Raw genomic sequence first — 24992 nt, forward strand, 5'->3', positions numbered from 1 at the left:
GTATAATGCACATCAATCTCTGACTTTTGTCTTCTGGTTTCTGGGGGTTTACCTGTTGTTATTCTGTCTCTCACAGCTACAATAAACCTACCATTAAAATTATGGACAGGTCATTTCTTCGTCAGAGGGCAAACGGGCAAATTTAGCAGGGGAGCAAATACTTTTTCCCTTCACTGAGCTTAGAGATCCTTGCGGGGAAAGGTGGGGCACAATAAATGCATAAATAAATGAATTAATAGTTTCAATTTTCTGGAAAACATCATGTCTCAAGGAGTGTGTGTGGACAGTTCCTTGGGGGAGTCGTGGGTGGCAGGATACGATTGATATAAGAGACAAACCCCAGATGAAGGTAGTATGGGATTGAGATGAGACTTTTGAGGGGAGAGAGGCTTTTGTGGCCGAGAGGGAAATGGGGTGTGGGAGGGTGTGGGCTTTTTGTGTGTATGTTTTTGCACGGGGCCGGATTTCTCAGGACCGTGAGGTGGGGGGAAGTGGGAATCAAAAATATACGCAAAGCAGAGCATGTTCCGAAGGGGCACGGACCGAATGCGCGTGGGGCATCCGTGGGGAGGAGGTAAGGATAACGCGGAGTTGGGGCTCCTGTCTTTTTGTTCCGGGGAAAGGGGGACCTGGTCTTGCTAGGGGCGCCCTCCCCTACACATCTGGGGTTGTTAGAGGGGGGCATTTATGCAGGGGAGAAATATTGTGAACTTGGGGATCCTGGATCGTGCCTTTGGGTGGGTGGGTGGTGGGGGTGGGCGTCTGGCTCCGCAGTGTTCCACCACGGGGCAGAGACCACCCCCCAGGAGGGGAAATAAGAGGAACCTCCAGGGGAGGGCGCTCACAGATACGGTCCGGATGGGGGGCGTTGCAAGGGGGCGGGCCCTTCCCTAAGGCGGGAGGGAGGATAAAAGGTGGAGGGGTCCTCTGGCGCCGGATCCCCAGCACCCGTCCCTCCCTCCGTCCGTCCCGGAGGCGGTGCCCGTGCCTGCCCCACCCTGGACGCGCGCTCGCTCTCTCCGTCACTCGCCTCCCCGGGAGACGCTGCGGCGGGGCTGCTGGTGGCGATCGGGGAGCCGCGCAACCTGCGGGAGAAGAGGTGAGGGGGCGCCGGAGGACCCCGGAGGTGTTTTATGCGGCGGGTAGGAAGAAGGAAGAGGAGATTCAACAGGGGCAGCCCCACTTTCATGTGTGTGTGTCTGGTGGGGTGGGGTGGGGGGTGGCGGTGCTTGGGGAGGGGGCGATTTCTTTCCTCGCGACCCCTCCTTGGATTTCGGAGGTAACCGTTGTGCTTGTTGTCGTTGCTCGAGATGGGGGAGGCCGGAGGGACCCCTTCCCGTACCTTCCCTCCCCGACCCCCCAACCCGCACCAACCCCCGGCGCCGTTCCGCGTTTCTGCCGTTCCGCGTTTTCCATCTCGCCCCCCCGCTCCGGGCAGCCGTGTAACTCCGCGCCGGGTTTTGCGCGCCGCCGGGCCGGTCTCGCGAGCCCGGAGCCCCGAGCGGCCAATCGGGGCGCGGGGCCCGAGCGCCGGCGGCCAATCGGGGCGCCGCCCTGGCTCGCGCCGCGGCCAATCGCAGGCCTCCCCGGACCGTCCCCCCTCGCTCGGGCTGCGGCGCGCTGAGGGCTCCGAGCGGCGCCTCCATTTAAAGGGGCCGCAGCAGCCACCCGAACCTTGGGCGGGCTCCGAGTTAAAGGCAGGGCTGGCGGGCAGAGAGAGGGAGGGGAGCTCGGGGAGGCCGGCGGCGGCGAAGCTCGGGTCGGGGAAGCTGCGGCAGGTGAGGGGGCGCCGGGCGGGGCGTGGGGGAGGGGGCAGCCATCGTGGGCTGGGGGAGGGGCGGCGGCGCGGGACCTCGTGACAAAGGGCGGGGCCTGGCTTGGTTAGGGGGGCCCGAACCCGCACTGGTGGGCGGGGCCTGTAGCGATTGGGCCGCGTCACGGGGTGGGATCCTGCAGGTACTTGCTGTTCATGGGAAGGAGCCAGGCCAAGTCTCACCTGGAGCCCTTGGAGGGAAAGGGAAAGCGAGGGAAGAGGGCACTAAAAGGAGGCGGGCCTGGGATTGGCCAGGCCTGCAGTGGTGAGGTCAGGATCCTGCAGGTACTTGCTGGGCAAAGGGGAGGAGGTTGTGGTCGAAGCTGGTGGCAATCCTGGCCAAGTGTCACCAGGCGTGGGTGGGAGGGTAGCTTAAGATCTGTGCAACAAGGCAGGTCCGGGATGCACCGAAAGGGTGGGATTCTGCGGGTACTTGCTCAAGGAGAGGAGCTTACTTGTGGGTAAGGCCATCAGGTTGCAGCAGCAGGCCGAGATGTGCTTGGCATGCCACTAGAGTGTGCAGGGAAATGCAGCGGTGTTATGCTTGTTAGGCTGCCTCTGAAGTGGGTTGGAAACTTCAGCTGGTGCAAAATTCGGCAGTGACACGAGAACGGGCCTTTTGTGTGGTGGCTCCCTGATTATGGAATGCTCTCCCCAGGAAAACTCGCCTGGCACCTTCCTTACATATCTTTAGGTGCCAGGCAAAAGTGCTCCTCTTCTCCCAAGCTTTTGGCCAATTAAACAATCTATGGCTTTTAAAATGTGTTTGTTGGAAGGGGTATTGGTTTGCTTTATTTTATTGTGCATTTTGTGTTGTCATTTTTTATTTTATGTTGTGAAAAGCTATGTTGTGAAAATCATGAGGGATTCTGCAGGTACTCGCCTTGCAAGGAGAGTTCTACTGTTAGCAGGGATGGACTACAAGCTCAGCTCAGAGAATTGTAGACTTTGAGGTAGTTTTGTAGGCTACAGGGTAGCCGTTTTCCTGTCTAAGCCAACATTGGGGAATCTGTGCCCCTCCAAATGTTGTTGACTGCAACTTACATGTGCCCCTGACAGCATATCCAGTGGTCAGGGATTTGTAGTCAAAAAATATCTGAGGAGTCAAGTTGGCAACCTCAATTGTAGGCCCACCTATCTTAGCCTATTGCTCAAATTGGGGAAACCCTGGTCAGATCTCACCTGATACTTAGAGGACAGGGTAGTGGTTTGCCCTGGGATGTATTTACACTACGGAATAGTCATTCATGTCTTTGCTGTGAAGGGGAGGAGCAAAACCCCTGAACTGGGACCAGTTCAAGCTATAGTAGCTGATTGGCTTAAACCAAGGTACCTGGAAAGGACCATAGATTGCAGGTTTGGGTGTTGGACTGTACTAGGAGAAAGGATCCTGTAGTTACTTGTAGAAAACAGAGGCAGTAATTGGATTGAGCTGCACCAAGTCTTAAGGAGAGAGAATGGCTTAGAAGGTTTGGGGGCAGCGGGGGGGGGAGAATCTTGGAGGTCTGAGCTGGGACAAGGCAAGCATGACTAAGTTGTACTTGTGGAGGGAGGGGAGCTGGTCTGCAGAAAGGCAGATTTGGTTTGAGTTTGGAAGACATCAAATAGCATGCAGATATTTGCAGAGGAAAGGGGGAGTGATGGCTTGAACTGGACTAGTTTTTGTTTTGTCTAACATCAAACGCTGGATTGTGCTGAGGAGTGACCAAGGCTTGTGGGAGGTGTATGTCCCACAGCCCTTATCCTTGGGAAGAGCTTTTTTCAGTAGACAACATGCTTAGGTTTAGAGTAACCAAGGAAGGAATCCAACATGAAATTGTTGAAGATTAAAGAGCAAATGGCTTCAGCTCTGTTAGCTGTTTTTATCGTACCACTGAAATACTGCTGCTTTGAACTTCTCTGAGATGCCTGTCTGAGGGAGAGCAGTTATTTTGAGTTCTTATGAGCAGGATGCAATTAAAACATTAAAAAGATGAGTTGCTTCCCTAAAACCCAGGGGTCTTGTTCTGGTGCAGATTCTCTACAGCTTCCAACCCATTGGGTTTAATCCTGGCTCTGTGTGTAGGTTCACCAGCCAAATAGGAAGCCTGTAGAATGTGTGGCTTGGTTATTGCATTTGGTCTTTTGTCCTCCCCACTGCCCCTCCAACTAAATGATTGGCAGCACCTGGCTTGATGTCAGCATTCAGAGTCCCAATGACTGAATATTAAATTGGACTGTTGATTGGATTGGACCAAGGAACCTCTGCACCCTGCATTCTGATGTGGGTTCAAAGCTAGCGAAAGGCAAGAACTACACATTAACACTCATTCTCTGCTCCAATGTTGGGATGGGACTTTTGTAATATTAGCTGTTCTACTTGATTTGGAGAATTAAACTGTGGCGTGGAAAGGTTCCAAAGGAGTTGCAGACAGAGGGAGAGGAGGTTTTGCTTGTGATGTATTCAGAAATAAGAAGCGTGGAAAAGCTGTTATATGTCCCCATGGGGGGAAGTAGTAGTGACTTCTGTTATTAGCCCATAGAGTGGGCTAGAAGACTGTGGTGGGTCCCTTCCTGACAGGGGATAGAGCAAACAGTGAGGGTGTGTGTGTGTGTGTGTGTGTGTGTGTGTGTATACCTCTGTGTAGAGCAATTATTAAGAGACATACATTTTCTCAAAGGATGGAATCTTGTTCCTAGGAGGTTTAAAAAGACTTGAGACCACTGAATGCAGAGTTTCAGAAAATCTGACTAGGTGACCTTTGGGTCCCTTTTGTGTCTGTGTATCAGCCATTCTTGCAATGCACTTAGTGCTCCTTGTGTGAGAGGCCCCTAGCTGAGAGAAAGAGGGGGGGGGGATTCTCTTGCTACAATCTCCCACCATTCCCAGCCTTTTTACTTTCCTCCTAAAAGGGACATTTGCTTTTTTCCTAGATCAACACATAGCTTGTGTTTCACAGACTGTTCCTGGAAATAGATGCCCTGCAAACCTGTGTGTCCTCAACATCACCTGGCACACGCTGTTGGCTTGTTGTCTCAGAAGTGGCTTTGCTTTTTCCTTGTGGCTGGGTTTCCAGGGTGGGCCTCCGTGAGCAAGCCCAGAGAATTGCTAAGTGGGGCCACTTGAGTTGTATACTGACTGAGCAGGAGGCAGATCCACAGGAAGTTGTTTGTCTGTCTAGGACTTCAGAGCCTTCCCTAGGTTCAGATAGTCCACCTGTTCCCAGACTAAGGAATAGCTGGTGTTGTAATTGCTCAAAACAGAGATCTTCACTTGGAGAAAGCTCATAAGGTCTGCTGCAGATTCAGTACATGTAATATATTGATAACCCAGGCGACCTCTGTAAGGAAAATGCACCCGTTTTACAGATAGGGGAACTGCCCATTGCAGGTTGGTCTTCAGTATACCAACATGTTTTTGGACAGCTGCCCCATCATCCCTGACCATTGGTCATACTGGCTGGGGCTGAAGGGAGTTGGAATCCAACAACACCTGGAGGGTCTCATATTGCCTGCCCCTGTTCTAGCTCATAGCTGATGTACCCACAGTGCTGTTCAAAGGAAACCAGGGTTAACTGAAAGGCGATGGGAGAGGTAGGAGCTTCTGATTTCTTGCAGATGTTTGCTTGCTAAAGAGCCTTTGTTAATTGTCCAAAGAAGCATTTGGGCTTTTTTATTTTTTCCTGAGTCCCACTAACACAGGTGCTGATTGGTTCACATCCAGCTCTGAAGTCTTCCATGAGGCTGTGGCTACCTTGCCTTTTTCAGATTTACATATTTGGATTTGTAGCCTTGTCTCTCCTATGCCTCAGAGGTAGCAACAGGATTTAGAAACAAGCAATCAAAATGCTTAATTGGATAGCTGCTGCTTCTTTTTTGACCCAGTCATTAGAAGTCCAGTGTTCCTGATCACCAAAAACCAAACCCAGATTTCTGTGAAAAAAGGCTTTCTCAGGCATGGGTTGCTGTAAAGCTGAAGAATTCGGTCTGGGAGGAACAGCTTTTGCAAGGGCCCCTCTCTGCCTGGCTTAGCTGTGTAGAATTGTCTGGTGGTAACACTAAGGGGCTATTCTAGACTAACTGGATCCTAATGGTGTCTATCATCCTGAGAGCACCTTGCGTACTTGGAATGTGTATTGTCTGTTGATCTTTTTAATAAACTGAGCAAGTGACAGGCGCTGGTGGAAAAACATGACACTTCACTGAGACTTCAGGGTTGGTGTGGGGTAAGGTCAGGGACACAATTTCAAATTACAGTATACCTACTCATCACCTGATTCCTTTTGTGCGAACATAAATTTTCTGAACCCTGACTAGTTCAGAATTGCTCCCCTGAGTGTGAAAAGGCCTAAGTTGTGTTGTGTGGGGTTTTAAGGATTATGTGTCTACTTCTCACAATGCTTAAAATATCTTCTGTCTTCTGGACCACTTCCAACGGATTCCCAGTATTTGCCATGAATGAATCAGTTGAATTTGAAGTTAGAAATTTTTGGTTTGTGTTAGTTCTGGTTCACGAGGGGAGGCACCCTTCTGAGCCAGTTTTGGGGTCTGATTCAGTTTGGCTCCTTGTTGCTGGCAGCTGATCTCCAAGGCCTCACACGGTTAGTTGCTCAGAAGAGCTACATCCCTTATATTCCCATATGTGCTTAAACTTGCTAACATTCTATAATCTCCCCTTTCTGCCTCCTTGTTTTAAGCCTTTTTCTGAATGGAGTCGAATGAATTTCCTGGCTCCTTGGGGCCAATGTCGCTGCCTGATAAGCCACTGATTGGAGACCTTCCTGCAGACATGGAGTATGGAGAGGATCTGCTAGCGTCCCAAACAGCCTCCATCCCACAGGCTTCAGCTCAGCAGCCCCAAGAGATGGAGTGGGAAGCACCTAAGCAAGCAACTTCAGATGCAGACCTGGACCCGGGCTTGGTAAAAACAGCCGGATTGTCTGATCTGAGCAAATCCAACAGTCTGACCCTCAGCAAGTCTGGTGCTCTAGATGTTACAGAGAAGCCCAGTCTTCTTGGTAGCTTGAGCAACAATGACAACCTGGTGGACCTGGATAAGTCTGAGGACCTGGACAACGTGTACAAGACACAAGGTTCTGCAGATCCTGTGCCAGGAACCGAAGCCCTTGTGCCAGAAGCATGGAAAGAAGCATCAGCATCGAAAGTAGACTTCAAAAGCACAAAGGATGATGGAGAGGAGAGTGCAGCCTCCCTTCCCGACAGCCATGTGGTGAAGTCGCCTGACGTGGTGGAGATGAGCAGCACTTCCTCCTCACAAGAACCAACAGAATATTCCGAGAACTCACCGAAAATTCCGCGACCGGTTAAGAAAGCCCGATTGAAAGCCCCAAAGAAAAGTGCTCCAGTGCAGAAGGAGGAAGTGGCGACATCTACAGATGAGGGGAAGGAGCCTGTTCTCAACAGTACTCCAGCTCCAGCTCCTGAGCCCATGAAAGAGGGTGTGACTGAGGCTGAGAAAGACAGCAGTGTCAGCCAGAAGGACCCTGCTGAGCCCAAAGCACAAGAGGCTGAACAATCGCTCCAACCTCCAGGTGGGTAAGCAGGAAGGCGGGCTCTCCCTAGAGCATTGCCCCAGCCCCACTTTTGCTTCTGCTCTGAGGCCAAGCGTGGGGAGGGGTGCCAGGAGCTGCTCCCACTGTTCTTCTCTTGGGTAAAAAGCTGTTGCAACTCGTTTCTGTTTATAACTAGCCAAACCTAGAGAATGTGATACCTGGCCAATCAGGAGATATAAAATCAACTATATATAATGTTGATTATTTTGTTGTTGCTGTATATAAATCTTTGCTTATCTAAATTAATGAAATTATGTTCATTTAGTACCTTTATTTATTCTTTTGCATCTTTTGTAAATAGCCCCTGCTTTGACTTTGCTCGGCAAACAACAAATTAGAGGTTATGTTATGTTAATATTTTATTTATCATTTTCAACAAATTAGATGTCTGGCCATTCTCCTGTTCCTTGCAAGATTATACGATTACAATTCACATTTATACCCAACCTTTTCTCCATTGTTCTCCTCCTTCATTTCATCCTCACAACAACGTGCCATAGTAGTTTAGGCTGAGAGACTGTGACTGACTCCAAGGTCACCCAGCGTGCTTCATTGCTGAGTGGGGGTTTGAACCCTGGTCTCTCAGGCCTAGTCCAACACTCAGACCACTACATCACACTGGCTCCTTTCCTTTCTTCCCCAGCTTCTTCCCCAGACAGAGCTAGAGAGCTTGGTCAGCTGTCTGAATGTTGCGCCAGTTGTAAAGGTGTTTCTACTCTCTCTTCCTCTCACCAGCTATACACACCCATAGATGGTTCATTGATAGCTTTCAAGCAGCACCTTAACTCAGTGATGCTTTCGGCATTAGTTTGTTCCATTCCTGACCCTCGTTAGAGTGTAAGACCATAAGAAGATCAGGCCAATGTCCCATCTAGTCCAGCATAGTGATCCCAGAGTGGCCGACCAGATGCTCTAATGGGAAGCCTGCAAGCTAGCCATGAGCACAAGAGCTCTACCCACCTGTGAGTCCCAGAAACTGGCATTCAGAAGCACAATGCCTCTGACAGTAGCCGTAACAGCTAGTACTAATTGATAATAGAATTACAGAATGGTAGAATTGGAAGGGATCTCAAGGGTCGTCTAGTCCAACTTCTAGTCTCAACATGCAGTTCCCCCATCCAATTTGAAACCATACTGAACCCTGCTTAGCTTTGCAGATGTGCGAGCAGTTTTCCTGCTGCACCACTGTTCTCCCTGAATTTGTCCAGTCCTCTTCTAAAGCCACCTAGACTGGCAGCCTCACAGACAGCTTTGAGGTCTCTCTTGTGTTTCTCTTGCAGGGGAAGACCCTGGCGCAAAAGGGAGCGAGAAGCCAGTTGTGAAGGTAAGGGAGGAGGCAGCTGAAGCAGCCGCCACCCAGTTGAGTGTTTGTCTTTCCACTAAGACCCTCCTAACACTTTCCTCGATCCCCTGGTTTTTGTTTTTTTGTTTTTTCAGCGTGGGGGAAATTATTGACATGTTCTGTTCATTTCAGGCTTAAAGTTTCTTGCACTGTACGTTTCCTTCCTCCTCCTTCTCCTTTGTGAGTGGGTGTGCATCACTAAACCAGTGTCCCCCAACCTGGTGCCCTCCAGTTGTTTCGGAATGTGATGTTCTGGGCTTGGTCAACAACATCTGTATGGCAGCAGGTTGCAGGAAGTTGGTTTAGACTGTGGACCTGTGGGCAGGGGTTACTCTCAACCATACCTGCCATTCTTAGGTGTTCAGTAAACAATTTCAGAGATGGGGGTTTCCCTGGGCTGCTTGCCATTGTCTGTTTAGATGGTTCCTTGGTTCGTTCCAGGAGCAGAAGAGAAGCGAGCGTGCCAGGAGGGCAGAAGTGTCTCGGCCTGAAACAGTGAACTCCTCTGAGAGCAGTAAGTTACCTCCTTGACTGTAAGAGGACCATGCTTTACATATGCTTTACGTATTATAAGAAGCTGTGTTATTCCAGGTTAGACCCTTTCTTCATCTAACCTGTTGTTATCTACTGTAACGGGCAGCAGCTCTCCAGAGTTCAGGCAGAAGAGGGTCTTGATCAACACTTGCTTCCCTGGAATATTTTAAATCTAGGCGTACTGGAGCTTTCTGCATTCAAAGTGAGCACTCTGCCACAGAGGTGTGGCCCTTCTCCCAGAAGAGTAGGCCATTTTGGCGTGGTGGGTAGAGAAAGGTTTGGAGGGGAGACTCCTGGGTTCAAGTCTTGCTCAGCCCTGCAGCTCAGTGGGCCGTTGACTACCTCTTAGGATGGCCCACCTTGCAGGGTTGTTGTGTGGGTTAAAGAATGGGTTGAGGAAGAAGTATGTGCAATGCCTTGAGCTCTTCAGTGAAATGGGAGAGCGAAACATAGCAAATGTAGTCAGATATGTGTAAAGAAAGGGTGGAATCTGCCTTCTGTAGGATTTGGAGGCAAGGCTTAGTAACGGATCTAGTTGCACAGTTAAAGAGGATCCTGCTCCAGTGTGGGAGTTGACAATCCTTGTTGTCTGTTTTGTGTATGTGGAAACTGTGCAGGCAGGATCTGCCCTTCTCTCGCTCTTTCCCCCCAGTTTCTAGACCCCTCCTGTGCAGCAGTGGCCAGCAAGAGCCAACAACCTCTTGTTCTCTCTTGTGCTCCACAGTCCCCGTCTCGGATGAGGATTCGGATGCCATGGTGGATGACCCCAACGACGAGGACTTCGTTCCCCACCGTACCCGGCGCACCACACGCCTGTCCCTGCGCAACCAGGCAGCCCAGCGAGCTGCCCGTTCCACCGTCACCAAGATGACTTGCGCCAACTGCCGGACCCCACTGCAGAAGGGCCAGACGGCCTACCAGCGCAAGGGGCTGCCCCAGCTCTTCTGCTCCAGCTCCTGCCTCACCACCTTCTCCAAGAGGCCTCTCAGCAAGAAGTGCTGCACCTTCTGCAAAAAGTGGGTGCCCCAAAATCAACCAACCCTCCCTCTTGCTGTAGCCAAGTGCCCTTTTCCCAATCTGTCCCTTCTGCTTTGGCAGGCCACAACTCTGCAAGTACACTTTGCCCTCTTCTACTTCCCTACCGCTTTCGTTGCTCTTGGGCCCCCATGTCACCTCTTGCCCACACTTACTGGGATAGTCCAGGGCGTGGCCTCCAGGCCCTAGTCTGACCAGTGTCTTTCTGCCCCTTAGGGAGATCTGGAATGCCAAGGACTCTGTGGTGGCTCAGATTGGCTCAGGCAGCTCTTTCCACGAGTTCTGCTCTTCTGTGTGCCTCTCGCTGTACGAAGCCCAGCAGCAAAGACCGACACCACAGTCGGCAGAAGCCTCAGACACTGTCCGTTGCAGTGTGTGCTATAAGGCTGGAGAGGTGAGCGCGTCGGCTGTCTGAAAAAGTATTGCAGGGTGGAGGGGAGATTGGAATCCATGTGAGTAGTTGAAAGCTGCCAGGCAAGCAAGAGGCCAGTTGAGGAGTGCAAGGGACAGACAAAAGGGTGCAGATCTTTGCTGAGCACATGGTTAAGCTATGGAATTAACGTTCACAAGTGGCAGTGATGGCCAGCAGCTTGAACTTGAAAAAGAGTGCTAGACAAAGTCATGTGCTACTAGTCACAATGGTTATGCTCTGCCTCTGCTGCCAGAGGCATTATACCTCTGAAGGCCAGTAGCTGGAAGTCACAGGTGGGGAGAGTGCTGCTGTTGCCCTCATGTTCTGCTTGCAGGCTTCCCAGGAGAGGCTTCTGGTTGGGCCACTGTGAGAACAGGGTGTTGGCCTGGTCCAGCATCCTGGCTCTTCAGATGTTCTTCAGGGACAGGCCACAGAGGACTATTTGTTTCGCATGCAGAAAATCCCAGATCCAATCCTGTTGGTAGTATTACATTTCAGGTAGCAGGACTGGGAAAGGCTGCTGCCTTCAGAGTCCTGAGTCCCAGTAGGTGGTGTGGACCTCTATAAGGACCTGTTCATATCTGTAACTTGTATATCAAGTAAGGTGATGTTGGTGGATGTGTGGGAAGAGACAAGTATACTGGACAGATTCCAGAAAGGTAGCCATGGGGCAGATGGGACCTTGGAGACTTTAACAGATCCATTGAGTGATGGATTGCACGAGCATTTACAACCTGGTTCACTTTGTTCCTGAAAGACAATGTCAGGGGGAAAAGGGAGAATGGAGTAGATTATATGGGGATGTTCTGAACCAGAAAAAAACGTGATTTTTGGGAAGGAAGATCTGTTAAATAGAGGTTTCTCAAGTAGCAAAACAATCATATACTAGTATAGGGTGTGGATCTAGACTAGAGATTCGTCCCGCCTGACAAGCTCACTGAGAACAGAGAACTAAAATTCAGCAGCACGTCTTCCAAGATGCTGCAATTCCTGGTGCAAAGTGGAACGTCAATGCAGGATATTATAAGGTTGGCTGCTAGGTACAGCCTCCCCCACCCACAAAACGTTCAGCTGTTTCCTTGCACCTGGGCCCAGCCACCTCCAGTCATTACTTAGGGGCTGTAGAGCACCGCTGCTCTCTGGGGATGGAAGCTAATGCCAGCCCTGGTGACCCACAGTTCTGCTTTGCCTGCAGATCCAGCACGAGGTCAGCAATGGGAATGTGGTGCACCGCATCTGCAGCGATGCCTGCTTCACCAAGTTCCGTGCCACCAAGGGTCTGAAAACCAACTGCTGTGACAACTGTGGCCTCTACCTGTACAACAAGGGCCTGCCACTGGAGTACCTCTTCCACGAGGGGCAGCAGAAGCGCTTCTGCAATACCACCTGCCTCAACAGCTACAAAAAGGTGCGAATGGGTGGAGGGGATGTCCCAGAGCTTGGGTCCAGACCCTCAAGTGAACCTCTCTTTGAGCCAGGCCATGTGATGGACCTTGCCCTGTCTCCCCTCCCCAACGTGAGATTGTGTAAAAAAGTTATTGTGGGAAAGGTGGTAAGGATAGCTTGGCTTGGGTGACTGAGTCTCGTGTGTGTGTGTGTGTGTGTGTGTGTGTGAGAGAGAGAGAGAGAGAGAGAGAGAGAGATGTTTGATGGGGAAGGAGATGCTTGTGAGGGAGAGAGGTGTGTGTCAGAGAGAAAGACACACACACACACACGAGTGCAATATCCGTTAAAATCCAGGGGGGAGTGGGACATAAAGGGTGCCCTGCAGTGAAAGAGCCTGCGTGGCAGCTGTCCCTGCACTGTGTTTCTGCAGAAGAACACCCGGGTTTATCCATGCATGTGGTGCAAGACGCTCTGCAAGAACTTCGACATGCTGTCCCACAAAGACCGGAACGGGAAGATGGGCCTTTTCTGCTCCGTCTGCTGTTCCACCTCCTACAAAGTCAAGCAGGCTGGCCTGACAGGTAAAAGCAGAAGGGTGGGTGAAAGAAAGAGCTCCTTGGATTCTGCTTAACCAAGGGTTGCTAGTCCATTAGCGCAAATGGGACACTGCCCCACCAACCTCAGCTTGCCCTCACCTGGCCTGGCTTCTTAACAAGCAGCCTAGGAGGTGGCACCACCAATCAGCTTCCTCCTCTTCCTCCTTCTCCATTTCAGTGTTGCCATTTTATAACTTAGCAAGGCAAGAGGATGAGGACAAATCTAGAATTAGTTGGCTCTGCCTGCCGTTGGCTCTGGCTTCACCTATTGTTGGGCTCCTTGACTTCTGTCCCAGCTCTCTGATAGCACCATTAGGTTTACTAGCACTTGGCCAGTCTCAGAAGGGTGGTGGTTGGCCACAAGTGTGGCAATTGCTAACCTTAGCACGTGGGGAACGGGAGGCAGCTGGATCTGTGCTTCAAGACACACGAGTTTGCTCCACCTGACTTGCTGCAAAATTCCAGACCAAGATGAGACCCCCAACTCCCATTGGGGTGGACTGTGCTACATGGGAGTGGAGAGAGAGAGAGGTTAGGTCTCTCCATGCTAAATATTGATTGCCCTGCCTGGGGTAAGAGTAGTTTGGACCAGGCGGAGGAGAGCATTTCTACTCATTTTCTCTGCTTAATGTTACATCATAGAACTGTAGAGTTGGAAGGGACCCTGAGGATCTTTTTAGTACAACCCCCTGCAGTGCAGGATTATGCAGCTGTCCCTTATGGGGATCGAACCTGCAACGTTGGCGTTATCAGCACCATGCTCTAAAACCAACAAGGCATCTTCTCTCACCAACCTCTGCCTCTCCTCTTTTCCCCAGGACCCCCTCGGCCTTGCAGCTTCTGTCGGAAGAGCCTGTCTGAGCCCTGCTACTACAACAAGAACGAGCAGGTGGTGTACCAGTTCTGCAGCCCCAGCTGCTGGACCAAATTCCAGGTACATAAGGAGGCTCTGCCGCCGTCACAGTGACGGGACCAAACCCAGGAACGTGGGTTTTCTGCATGGCTGAGATCTGGTGCATCCATCAGACTCCTGAAAGTCTCTTTCTCTTTCTCTTTCTCTTTCTCTCTGCTGTCATATTTATTTTTAAAAAAGGGGGGGGAAGCATCTAGCTCGTTGTTTGCCAAGAAGAGTGTTGGAAGGCAAAAGGCATGCCTGCCAAGGGCTCTAAGGCTAAAGAAGACATGGGGGTGGGGGAGTGGGCTTCTGTTGGCCAGGAGGAGAGGAGAGGAGGGGTCACGTTGCACTTCACAGTTGTCTGCTCCCTGCCAGGATTCCATGCACTTTTTTTAACCCTGCCCTAAATTGCTAAAGTAAAGACATCCATGGCTTGTGATGTAAAATTCATCTTCTCGACCTTTTGGCACTGCTTAGTAAAAAGGAGCCCATTCTGCATCCCTCGTTCTTGGGTCCCGTATATGTGTGTGAAGATTTGCCACCTTCCTTCCTGGACCTGCAGCCCGCAACTGCCTTGCCTTCCAAGCTCCAACTCTCCTTAGCTGCCCAGTCTGCACACAGCTCCTCCTGTCTTAAGGCTTGTGTGAGAGATTCCAAACCACCACCCTCCTCCCAGATCAACCTCCCTTCTCAGCAGCTGCCCTGTATATCAGCACTGTATGGCCTCACCTCTCCCTTCAGAACTTAGAATGTCCACCAGCACAACGCTCTGACATCACAGAAGCCCAACCAATGGCCAGAGGATGGGGCAGGGCACGTTGGTGGAGCTGGTCGGGGCAGGGGAGGGAGGAGGGCGTGTAAAGCTTGCACACATCTACTTACCTTATTGATATATCTCTATATATGATGTCAAATCTATCGTGGGGGTCATTGTCTCGAATAAAACTGTTTCTGCTTCTGCTGACGTGGAAGAGAGTTTGTGTCTGCTATCCAATAAATAGTCAAATTTATAACATTTGTGTGATTTGCATAATTTATTCTACTCGCAGAGTGTTGGTCTTGTACTGCCACTGTCCAATGGCCAATCCCTGTTCCCTCCCAGGAGCAGCTGCAGTAGCTGGACGTCCCCTGGGAAGAACCTGTATGGGGTGCCTACTGGTTACTGTCCCCCTCTTTGTGGAATGGGGTTCAGTCAGCCCTCTGTGTTGGGGGAAGCAGCGGGGACTTGTGTTTTACACTCAGTGGGTTGGGGTCATGGGCAGGTGATGCTGCTGGGGGTATGTGGTGAGAGGGTGGATGTGGGCTGGGGGGGTAACGCACGGAGAGGGTCAGGAGCGTGGTGAATGCTGTGGGCAGTGCTGGTGGCGGTGGGGAAGTGGCAGGCAGGGATGTGGTTGTGAGTGTGTGGCTTGGGAGTGTGCAGGTGGTGGCAGGGTCGGTGCCTCTGCTGAGTAGTTGTGAGCCTGGGCAGCTGCAGGCCAGCCAGAGTGGGCAGAGGTTGATCCTGTGTCCCCCTACCCACCCCTTCTGAATCTTTCCCCTTCCCTCAAAATGCAGCGCACCAGCCCAGAAGGTGGAATCCACTTGACTTGCCATTCCTGCCACAGCCTCTTCACTGGGAAGCCTGAGATCCTGGATTGGCAGGTGAGGGGGCCTGCAAAACAAACAGCAGAGGCAGAGGGATTGCCAGGGAGGGAGACGTGGAGATGAGCAGGACATGGGACCTCACAGCCACTCCTACAGAAAGATAGTCTGGGGTTGGGCTGGGAGTTGCTGCTGATTTTTGCTTTGTATGTATGTGTGCGTGCAGGGGGTGGGTGGGTGGGCAGGAATCTGGAGCCTGCCCTTTGAAAGCAGTGGGGGTCCAGTCCAGCTGCGCAAGATCCTGTCTCGCTGCTGTGTTGCCCGATGGCCGAGCGTGGCTTCCTCCTCCTCCTCCTCCTTCTCTCTGGCAGGACAAGGTCTACCAGTTCTGCTGCCGAGACTGCTGTGAGGACTTCAAGCGCCTGCATGGGGTGGTGTCCCAGTGCGAGCACTGCAAGCAGGAGAAGCTGCTGCACGAGAAGATCCGCTTTTCTGGGGTGGAGAAGAACTTTTGCAGCGAAGGTACCTGGGCAGCTACGGGGGGAGCAGGGCCCTGTGCTGGAGAGGAGGAAGAAGGGGGCCTTGTGTGTGGCAGAGAGTCGTCCAGGGGCTGAAGGCAGGGCGGGGGGAAGGCGCCCCTTCTTGGAGGGGCCCTTCCTGCTGTGCTGGCGACCAGCTGGCCCTGCCACACCTCTGGGTCCTTGCATGCGGTGGGCGATCGTTTGGTCACTCGGAGCAAACTCTTCTTAGAACCAGAGAGGTGAGCGATTGGTGAGTCCCCACCACCCACCCCTGTTGTCAATTCCCGACCCCCGGGGGCCAGTGCAGGACACGTTTTGCTCTCAGGAATATCTCTCTCTCTCTTTCTCTCTCTCTCTCTGTCTCTGCCTTCCTGTGCTTCGCTTGTTCCTCCAAGCCTTCGCTCTAGGCTTCCTGCTGGCATTGGTGTGCCCACACGTTGCTCACTCTTTCTCTCCCTGCTCTGGGAAGGTTTCACCCGTCTCGTTTCTCCGCAGGGTGTGTGCTTCTTTATAAACAGGATTTCACCAAGAACCTGGGCCTGTGCTGCATCACCTGCACTTACTGCTCCCAGACGTGCCAGCGAGCCGTCACCGAGCAGCTGGAGGGCAGCACCTGGGACTTCTGCAGCGACGACTGCAAAAGCAAATACCTGCTCTGGTACTACAAGGTCAGTGCAGGGGCTCCGCTGGCCTCAGTGCCCACCTGCCGCTTGGCCCGCAAGGGGCCGGAGCGGAGCCCTGGAGCCCAGGTGGCCCCCTCCGCAGCCTTGTCGTATTGTTTGTTTTTCAGGCGGCTCGGTGCCACGCCTGCAAGCGTCAGGGCAAGCTGCTGGAAACCATCCATTGGCGGGGGCAAATCAAACACTTCTGCAACCAGCAGTGTCTTCTGAGGTTTTATAACCAACAGAACCAGCCCAACCTGGACACCCAGAAAGGGCCTGAGAGCCTGCTGAACAGTGAGTCGCTGGGTGCTTCGGCTAGCTGAGAGCTTCAGGGGTCTGGCTTGAGCGCTAGGGAACGATTCTGCACTGGCCCCGGGGGGTGGGGGGTGGGGGTGGGACGGGACCTGGCGGGGAGACCCCTTCCCCCTCCATCGCTAACCTCTCTGGTTCTATGACACACAGGGCCAGCCACGAGAAGCCGGCGCTGCCTGTAGCTCCCAGGCTGTTTCCGTGGGTGGCTCCCCTTCTCCAGCGGACAGTTCCATGTGTAGGGGTGGGGCCTGGCCTGGCATGTGGCTTGCCCATGCCGCTCCCCAGAGTCCAAAAGCTAAGCCAGTGTTGGGCCAGGTCAGTTCTGGGATGGGAGACCCAGAAATATGAGCAGGAAGGGAAGATCCTCCCGTGGCAGGAGAAGTGTCCAAGGCAGGTGCTGGAGGCCGTGGTGTTGCCAAAAGGTCTGCTGCTGGGAACAGGCAAGAAGCCCAAGGACGACTCCTCCTCTCCCATTCCAGTTTTCTTTCTTTCTTTCTTTCTTTCTTTCTTTCTTTCTTTCTTTCTTTCTTTCTTTCTTTCTTTCTCTCTCTCTCTTTGTCACGCTCTCAGCATCACTTTCTGTCCTTTGGGTTTCTGCTCTCCCCTCCTTCCTCCTGGTCCACCCACCATCCTCTTACGGATTTCCTAGGCAGTGATCCTCAGCCGACATCGGGGCGGCAGATGCCCTGTTGAGAAGAACCAACCTTTCGTTTATTTTCATTTTTATTTTACAGCTGTTGAGAGCGGGATGCTGTGACTGTTGTGTCCAATAGATTACGCATGTTTATCTGAACTCATTAGCCATGAGGGCTAGGAACGTGTTTTGTTTCTGTTTTTAAGGAAAGGTGGGGTTCTTGGATGCTGCATCCACAGTGAATATCAACTTCTGTGTAGGGGGCTTTTGCACTTGCGCAGAATAGCAGAATTCTCATGTGGGTGCTGACTTGCAGAGAGTCCAGCGAGTAAAGGTGGGTCTCCCTTAGAGGCAGGCAAAGGCAGCAACTTGGCAGTGCACAGACAGCACTGTTTTCCTCCCGGTTTTTTGTCCTGACTGCACTGCCCTGACTTGCACCCTTCCTCTGGAATAAGTCACATCACTCCCCTGCTTGGCCTGTTAATGGATTTGCCTGAGCTTCAGTGGACGGCTCTTGCAGGGGAGGGGGCTTGTCTAGTTCCTCCCTACCCCACGCCAACACTTCTGTGATATTCCACATATCTGCTAAGACCTGGGAGCCTTGCCTCAAACGTACTACCTGAGCCCTGATGAACTCCTCCTTGCCTAGGTCTTTCTGTGGCTTCTCTGCCGGCAGACGGGCCAGGCCTTAACTCTCCAGTGGCGAAGACTTGCCAGACTGAACCTGGAGGAATGGGAGATAATGAGGAAAGCTCCCCTTTATCCCTTCGGCACCAAGCGAAAGGTGGCCCGCAGGACTGCCTGCCTGCCAGATCTGGGCAGGTGGCGACAAGGGGGAAAGCATCTCACTCCCCAAGCCCTTTTTTCTTTCCAGGTCAGACCCCCGAGCCAAAGCAACCCTCCTCTACCACCACCTCGCAGAAAGCAGAGACCAGCACGGTGAGTGGCCTGAGCAGGGATTTCCCACTGTTTGCTGGGCTGCTCCATGGAGGGAGGTGGTTGGCAGTGTGGGGCTTGGAGGCTAAGATGGGGGAGGAGGGCAGCATTTGACCCCCAGGCAGCAGGTTGGTCTCTGTCCCTTCCCCCATGCCCTGCATTGCTAACATAGCCTGGCAGCTTGCAAGGAGTGGGGGCCCACGAGTGGCCCTGCCAAGACGCGAGATGTACAGCAGAATGCCTTGCAGGAGCGAGGGGTGGGTGGGGCACCATCTCCCTCTGGAGTGGCTTCTGACACACGTATGGATCTGCCCAGGTACCTGCGAAGAACAGCTCTGCCCCGGCAGCCGCCACCTCTGCTGCTGCGTCCCAGCCGTCGTCTCAGCCAATCACCCCGCGGAAGAACAAAGCCGCAATGTGCAAGCCTCTCATGCAGAACCGAGGGGTCTCATGCAAGATAGAAATGAAGTCCAAGGGCTGTCAGACAGGTGAGGGGGCACAAGGGAGGCCGGGGCCAACACAGCAACCTGCTGGGGAGATGACTGGTCAGGCGTTCTCTCAAGTGGCTTGGTCCTGGACTGTGTGCAGGGCCCGTAGATGTTAGCCCTGCAGCTTTAAACTTGGCCCTGCTGCAGATTGACAGCCAATTCGGTTTGCACCCCATGAGCAGCGTATTTGCTGTGCATCTGGGGACTGGAGGACCTGATCCAACACCTTTGGGAGCAAGTGGCATCCCTGTCCTGGAGGGCTGTGGAAGCCAGGCAAGGAGAGGCTCTCCTGACGGTGTGTGCTTATCTTTCCTGACAGAAGCCGACTGGAAGCCCCAGGTGGTTGTGCTGCCCATTCCTGTGCCCATTTTCGTGCCTGTGCCTATGAACATGTACTGCCAGAAAGTACCTGTGCCTTTCTCCATGCCTGTCCCGGTAAGTGCGGTTCCCTGTGTCTCCCGCACACCGGCCCATTCAAGCTTTCCTGCATCCCCACCACCGCCACCACGTTCGCCTTAATCCCCCTTCCCTGCTGCTCATAGGTGCCTGTGCCAATGTTCCTGCCCACCACGCTGGAGAGCACGGAGAAGATTGTGGAGACCATAGAGGAGCTGAAGGTGAAGATCCCTTCCAACCCTCTGGAAGCCGATATCCTGGCCATGGCTGAGATGATCGCAGAAGCAGAGGAGCTGGACAAAGCCTCTTCGGACCTTTGTGGTAGGTTTCATGATTGCAGTTCTCTGGGAGCAACAGCACCTACTTCTACTAGAAGGGTCCCTAGCTCAGTGACGGATCATCTACCGTATTTTTTGCACCATAACACTCACTTTTTTCCTCCTAGAAAGTAAGGGGAAATGTCTGTGCGTGTTATGGAGGGAATGCCTACGGGTGGCATGCCTACAGATTTTCCTCCTCTAAAAACTACGTGTGTGTTATGGTCGGGTGCGTGTTATAGAGCGAAAAATACGGTACCTTGCATGTAGAAGGTCCCAGGGAGGGTTGGGAATGGCCCTTTCCTAAAACCCTGGAGAGCTGCTGCCAGTCAGAAAAGGCAGTCCTGAGCCGGATGCACCCAACAGCTTGGGCTCCTCCTCTGTATCTGCTCGTTGCAGCAGCTGGTACTACGATGTTAACATACCCAGGGCTGGGAGCTAGAGAAGCAATGGTTTGCCTAGGCCAACTTCAATGAGTTCAAGGCAGAGATTTGAAGCAGCGACTTCTTTGTTCACATGCCTGACCCGCTTTTTGTATTCTTAGACCTAGTGAGTAACCAGAGTGCAGAAGGCCTCCTGGAGGACTGCGACCTCTTTGGGCCGGCAAGAGACGACGTGCTCGCCATGGCGGTCAAGATGGCAAATGTCCTGGATGAGCCGGGTCAGGACTTGGAGGCTGACTTTCCCAAAAGTAAGTGCCAAGGCAAACTCGAGGTGTTAGGCATTTGCTGGTGCAGGTGGTGGTGGTGGGGGATGCAGCACTGGTCTCCTCTGAGCTCTGGCAGGTGCCAGTTTGGTGGTAAGAAGGATTGCTTGTGTCATGCTTGTCTCAGATCCTTCCTGGGCGCCCCTAGGGCAGGCGTGGGGAACCTTTGGCACTTTAGGCATTGCTGAACTGAGCATGACCAATACTGGCTGTCTGCCATTTTCAGTTATGTAATATGTTGCAAGGGCCCTCAGTTTCATCTCTGCCTCCTCAGCTGGGAAGAGTGGCTGGGTAACAGGTGCAGGGCTTTCTGAGTGGTGGTTCCACCCTCATTTCCCAATATCCCTTTGGGGAAGCTCCACCCTGCCCCTTCTCCGTGTTTTCAAAGGGCACTGTGGTCATTCCTGACAGAAGCCGCTTGCTGGGGATGATGAGCATTGTAGACTCTCAGAATTGTAGAGTTGGAAGGGATCCCAGCATCCATGACAGGTGGCCATACAACTTCTTCTTTAAAACTTTAAACTTAAAAACCACCAACAAGTGGGAGGCTGCAGGTTCCCCACACCTCTCCTGAAGGAGCCCTAGGAAGCCCATTGGAAAGAAGCTGTCTCATTGGCTCGCTCTCCCTCTGCAAGGAGTGGGGGTTTGTTCTCTGCAGGCTTGGTCCTGGAAGGTTATTGTGTGTATCTGCTTGGGGGCAGGAGAGCTCCATAACTGATCCACTTCCCATACTGCTTCATTCCCTACCTAGACCCATTGGACATTAACCCCAGTGTGGATTTCCTCTTTGACTGTGGCCTTGTGGGCCCAGATGACGTCTCTGCTGACCAAGACTTGCCTCGGAGCATGCGCAAGGTGAGTCTGCTCCTCAAGGCCACCCGCTTGCCTCATTTCATCTAATGTTGGCTGATTGATTGGATTCGGGGTTGAGTAGCCCTGTGATAAGTTTCCCATTCTGGGCTCAGAGCAGCCAGCCCTTCCTTCAGCAGAATGGAACCGTTAGGCATAGCATCACCATTTGGAGGAAGGGTTGCAGCTCAGTGGAGGGTCATGCATCTCCAGGTAGGATTTTGGAAAAGGCCCTGGCTTGATACCCTGGAGGGCCGCTGCCATTCAGACAATGCTGAGCTTGTTGGGCCAACAGTCTGATTCGGGATAAGGCAATTTCCCGTGCTCTGTTAAAGTTAGGATACCCAGCGTGGTGTTTCGGGATAAGGCAACTTCCCGTGCTCTGTTAAAGTTAGGATACCCAGCGTGGTGCCTTCCAGATGACTATGACTACAACTCCCAGCATCCCAAACAGCTTGGGCTACAGTCAAGGGGGCAGTGGGAGCTGCATTCCAACAACAGCTGGAGGGCACCATGTAGGAGTCAATTGTTCACAAATGCATTCTCCCCAAAGGTTTTTTAATTGGAAAGGAATGGGATGAGCACCAGGGGGAGGGAGGGAACTGGTGTGAGGGGTCCACTGCAGAAAAGATTAAACTAATGCAGATATTTCCAACCCTTTTGGGTCCACGGCTCCCTTGATCAACTACATTCTTTCTGTAGCCCCCCTGTGGGGCTCAGGAGCCCAGTTATGCTATCCCTTGCCTGCAGAGCTGGCAGCTCCTCACCCCTTTTTAAATGCTGTCCCTGGTGGGGTGTGCCCTCAGCCTCCTCTCTTCTCCCCTCTTCCTGGGAGTCCTCTGGGCTGCCAGCTCCTGGTCTCTGAGCTCCCCCCTGCCCCGCCCCGCCCAAAGAGAGGTGCCTCTGCGATGGCTCAACGGCACTTTCTCACCCTGGCTCCGTTGGGCCGGCCCTCAATTAAATATAGTGCCACCACCTCACGGTACACCAATCACACGCATTTCTACAATTTACTCCAGATTATTTAGTGGGGGACTTGTGTGAGGGAAAACTTAATGATTTAGAGCAGGGGTCAGCAAACTTTTTCATCAGGGGGCTGGTCCACTGTCCCTCAGACCTTGTGGGGGGCCGGACTATATTTTGGAAAAAGAAAAAAAATGAACGAATTCCTATGCCCCGCAAATAACCCGAGATGCATTTTTAATAAAAGGACACATTCTACTCATGTAAAAACACGCTGATTCCCGGATTGTCCGCGGGCTGGATTTAGAAGGTGATTGGGACCCCGGGCCTTAGTTTGCCAAACACGAAAAGTTTTATTAAATTTATGACACAAAGTCGGTCAGGAAACGAGTTCTTTCAGGTAGAATTCAACTTAGTTACTTTAACTATAAGATGTCTCAGGCTTAAACACAGCATTATAGGTACAACTCTTCTTAAATTTCAGTTACTAAACATCAGTTGGCACACTCCAGGTAGATAAATATTCAGGTTTCCAGTAGAGATGGTAAAATGTTCAAATCAGTGTCTGTCACTTAGTAATACAATACTTTCAACACTATACCACTTCCTTCACAGCTTAATCCTTTGGTTCATGAGAGAGTGGCATTTTTCCTCAGTTACCCCCTCTTTTAACAATCCCACACCTGAGGTATTATAAATGGTATTACAGACCCAGGGGGTCTCCTCCCCCCTTGTCACTGGGTTGGGAGTCTTCTAGGTACTGAACTCTCCCCTCCTGGCTAGACTGACACCCAGGGAGCCCGAATTCCCACAGGATCTGTCTCTCCTGGCTCAGACTCAGCCCTCCCACCATACTCCTTCCCCAGACCCTCAGCCTGGTCTCCCTATCCCAGCTGCGAGACTCTGTCCTCTCCCTAGTCTCCTCAGTGCGTATCTCCTCCTTCCCTCAGAGCCCCTTCACCCTCTTTTCCAACCTGAAACCTGTTTAACCTCTCCAAACTAATCATATTCCTCCCCCGGAACTTTGGCCAATCAGACGACCATTTGCTGATAGGGAAAAAAACAACACTTGGTGACTCAAACTGACCAGCAAACAAACTTTTCCATCATACCTCTTCACACTGCCCCACAGGGGCCTGTGAAGCACCCCCTAGCCAGCCCCAGAGGCAGCATTCGCCTGGGTAGCTCATAGCCAGAGCTGCTGCAACAAAGAGCTATGAGATGTGAAAAGGCACCTGAGGGAGGGAAGGAAAGAGGGACAGAGGCCAGTGTTGCCTGCGGCACCCCTGACCATCATTCAAGGCACCCCAGGGGGCCATGGCACACAGGTTGGAAACCACTGCACCCAAGGTAAAGGAATCCAAGGGTGTGAGATGGAAATGGTGAACTGTGTGGACTACCCTCCTTCCTCAAGCAAATGTCATGCAAAGCAGATTCTGGCTACGTCTCCCCACCCCCACCCCAATTTAATGTGGATGTCCTTCTCCCTTGCTGACAATTGTCTTACAAGACAGACCTTCCTCTCCTCCTCCCTTCCTCCCCACCTCCCCCAGGGCCCGAAGCGCCTGGTTCTCTCAGAGAGCTGTTCGCGGGACTCCATGAGCAGCCAGCCCAGCTGTACAGCCCTCAACTACTCCTATGGTGTGAACGCCTGGAAGAGCTGGGTGCAGGCCAAGTATGCTGGCGGCGAGACCAGCAAGGGCGATGAGCTGCGCTTTGGCCGTAAGTCTGTGCCATGTGGAGGGGCAGTTGCAGTTCTAGGAGATGGGGATGCTGGAGTCAAGGAGGGAGGGAGGGAGGGAGGAGGAGGAGGAGGAGGAGGAGGAGGAGGAGAAGGAAGGTGTGCCCCCCCGGCACTCAGAGGGGGTTTTCTTGGTCGTTCCTCTACCCTCAGAGACTTGAGTTGGGAGGTTGTGGCCTCTAAGTTGTGGAACTCCCCACAGAGGTACACTCCTGACACCTTTGTTGCACTGCATATAGCAAACACCAAAGACATACTCTTTGCCCTGGCTTTTGACGCCAGAGGTGCATATTTTAGGGCTTCCCTTTAGTTTTGTGGTTGTAAGTTTGTTTTAGGTTGCTTTTATTAGTTTCATTTTAGTGCTATAGCCCAACTTGGGGACCTTAATTGATGACGGTGGTGATGATGATCACTCTGCTTTGTTGCTGTCCTGCAGCCAAACCCATGCGGATCAAAGAGGACATTCTGGCCTGCACAGCGGCAGAACTGAATTACGGTCTGGCCCAGTTTGTGAAGGAGATCACTCGTCCCAATGGCGAGCGCTATGAGCCTGACAGCATCTATTACCTCTGCCTTGGCATACAGCAGGTAAGGAGACCTCCCACCCTCTCCCAAATCTTACCTTCTTTCCATATGCCCAGAAGCAATTGGACCAGCATCCTGCTGCCGAAACACCTGTTGGCTGGCAAGAGAGCTTTCTCTGGGACTGACACATAAGGCTATTGTGTAGGAGGCCGTGATGCTTTTGAATACCTGTTGCTGGAAACCACAGGAGGGGAGAGTTCTCGAATGGGAGAAATTCATGGAGGAGAGAGCTGTTGGTGGCTACTAACCACCATGGCTCGGCTCTACCTTCAGAGCGGGAGACAGGAATGCTTCTGAATACCAGCTGCTGGAAACCACAGGCGAGAGGGCTCCTGTGCTCTAATCCTGCTTCCTGGCTTCCCACAGGCATCTGGTTGGCCACTGTGAGAACAGCATGGCATTGGCCTGATCCAGCAGGCTCTTATTCGGTTCGCACGTTCTTGCCAGCCTAGCAAGTGTTCTGTATGGAGCTGGGGGGAGGTAATGAGAGTGTGCATGGGAGAGAGCAGGTTTTGCAGTTTCCTACTTGACTTTGTGTTTCCCATCTCCCCGTTTCAGTACCTGCTGGAGAACAACCGCATGGTGAACATCTTCACGGACCTCTATTACCTGACCTTTGTGCAGGAGCTCAACAGGTTGCTCAGCGGCTGGCAGCCCACCATCCTGCCCAACAGTACGTGCCTTGGGGGGGGCAGAGGGAGGGAAAATAAGAGAGGTGTTTTCCTCTTCCCTC

The 24992-nt window shown here is 52.4% G+C and overlaps 1 protein-coding gene across 4 annotated transcripts in view; it reads left to right on the forward strand.

The window, feature by feature from the left end:
• Positions 1–922: 922 nt before the first annotated feature.
• Positions 923–24992, forward strand: part of ZMYM3 (zinc finger MYM-type containing 3) — a 29379-nt gene continuing 5309 nt past the window's right edge. The window contains exons 1-22 of one of the 4 annotated variants that reach the window (XM_081180384.1): positions 923–1142; positions 6490–7344; positions 8646–8689; positions 9149–9221; positions 9966–10257; positions 10493–10670; positions 11884–12096; positions 12505–12655; positions 13489–13604; positions 15123–15209; positions 15521–15671; positions 16166–16338; positions 16461–16626; positions 18153–18217; positions 18531–18702; positions 19022–19137; positions 19245–19419; positions 19960–20106; positions 20873–20976; positions 23487–23655; positions 24111–24262; positions 24818–24932. In XM_081180384.1, coding sequence (XP_081036510.1) covers positions 6501–7344; positions 8646–8689; positions 9149–9221; positions 9966–10257; positions 10493–10670; positions 11884–12096; positions 12505–12655; positions 13489–13604; positions 15123–15209; positions 15521–15671; positions 16166–16338; positions 16461–16626; positions 18153–18217; positions 18531–18702; positions 19022–19137; positions 19245–19419; positions 19960–20106; positions 20873–20976; positions 23487–23655; positions 24111–24262; positions 24818–24932 — 3703 coding nt within the window. In that variant the 5' untranslated portion in view covers positions 923–1142; positions 6490–6500. Of the gene's footprint in view, positions 1143–1597; positions 1779–1962; positions 2099–6489; positions 7345–8645; positions 8690–9148; positions 9222–9965; positions 10258–10492; positions 10671–11883; positions 12097–12504; positions 12656–13488; positions 13605–15122; positions 15210–15520; positions 15672–16165; positions 16339–16460; positions 16627–18152; positions 18218–18530; positions 18703–19021; positions 19138–19244; positions 19420–19959; positions 20107–20872; positions 20977–23486; positions 23656–24110; positions 24263–24817; positions 24933–24992 lie in introns of those variants that run through there. The other 3 variants (XM_081180381.1, XM_081180382.1, XM_081180383.1) reach the window with 3 other exon arrangements.

This window comes from Podarcis bocagei (assembly GCF_964188305.1).
Source record: "Podarcis bocagei genome assembly, chromosome: Z".
NCBI lineage: Eukaryota > Metazoa > Chordata > Lepidosauria > Squamata > Lacertidae > Podarcis > Podarcis bocagei.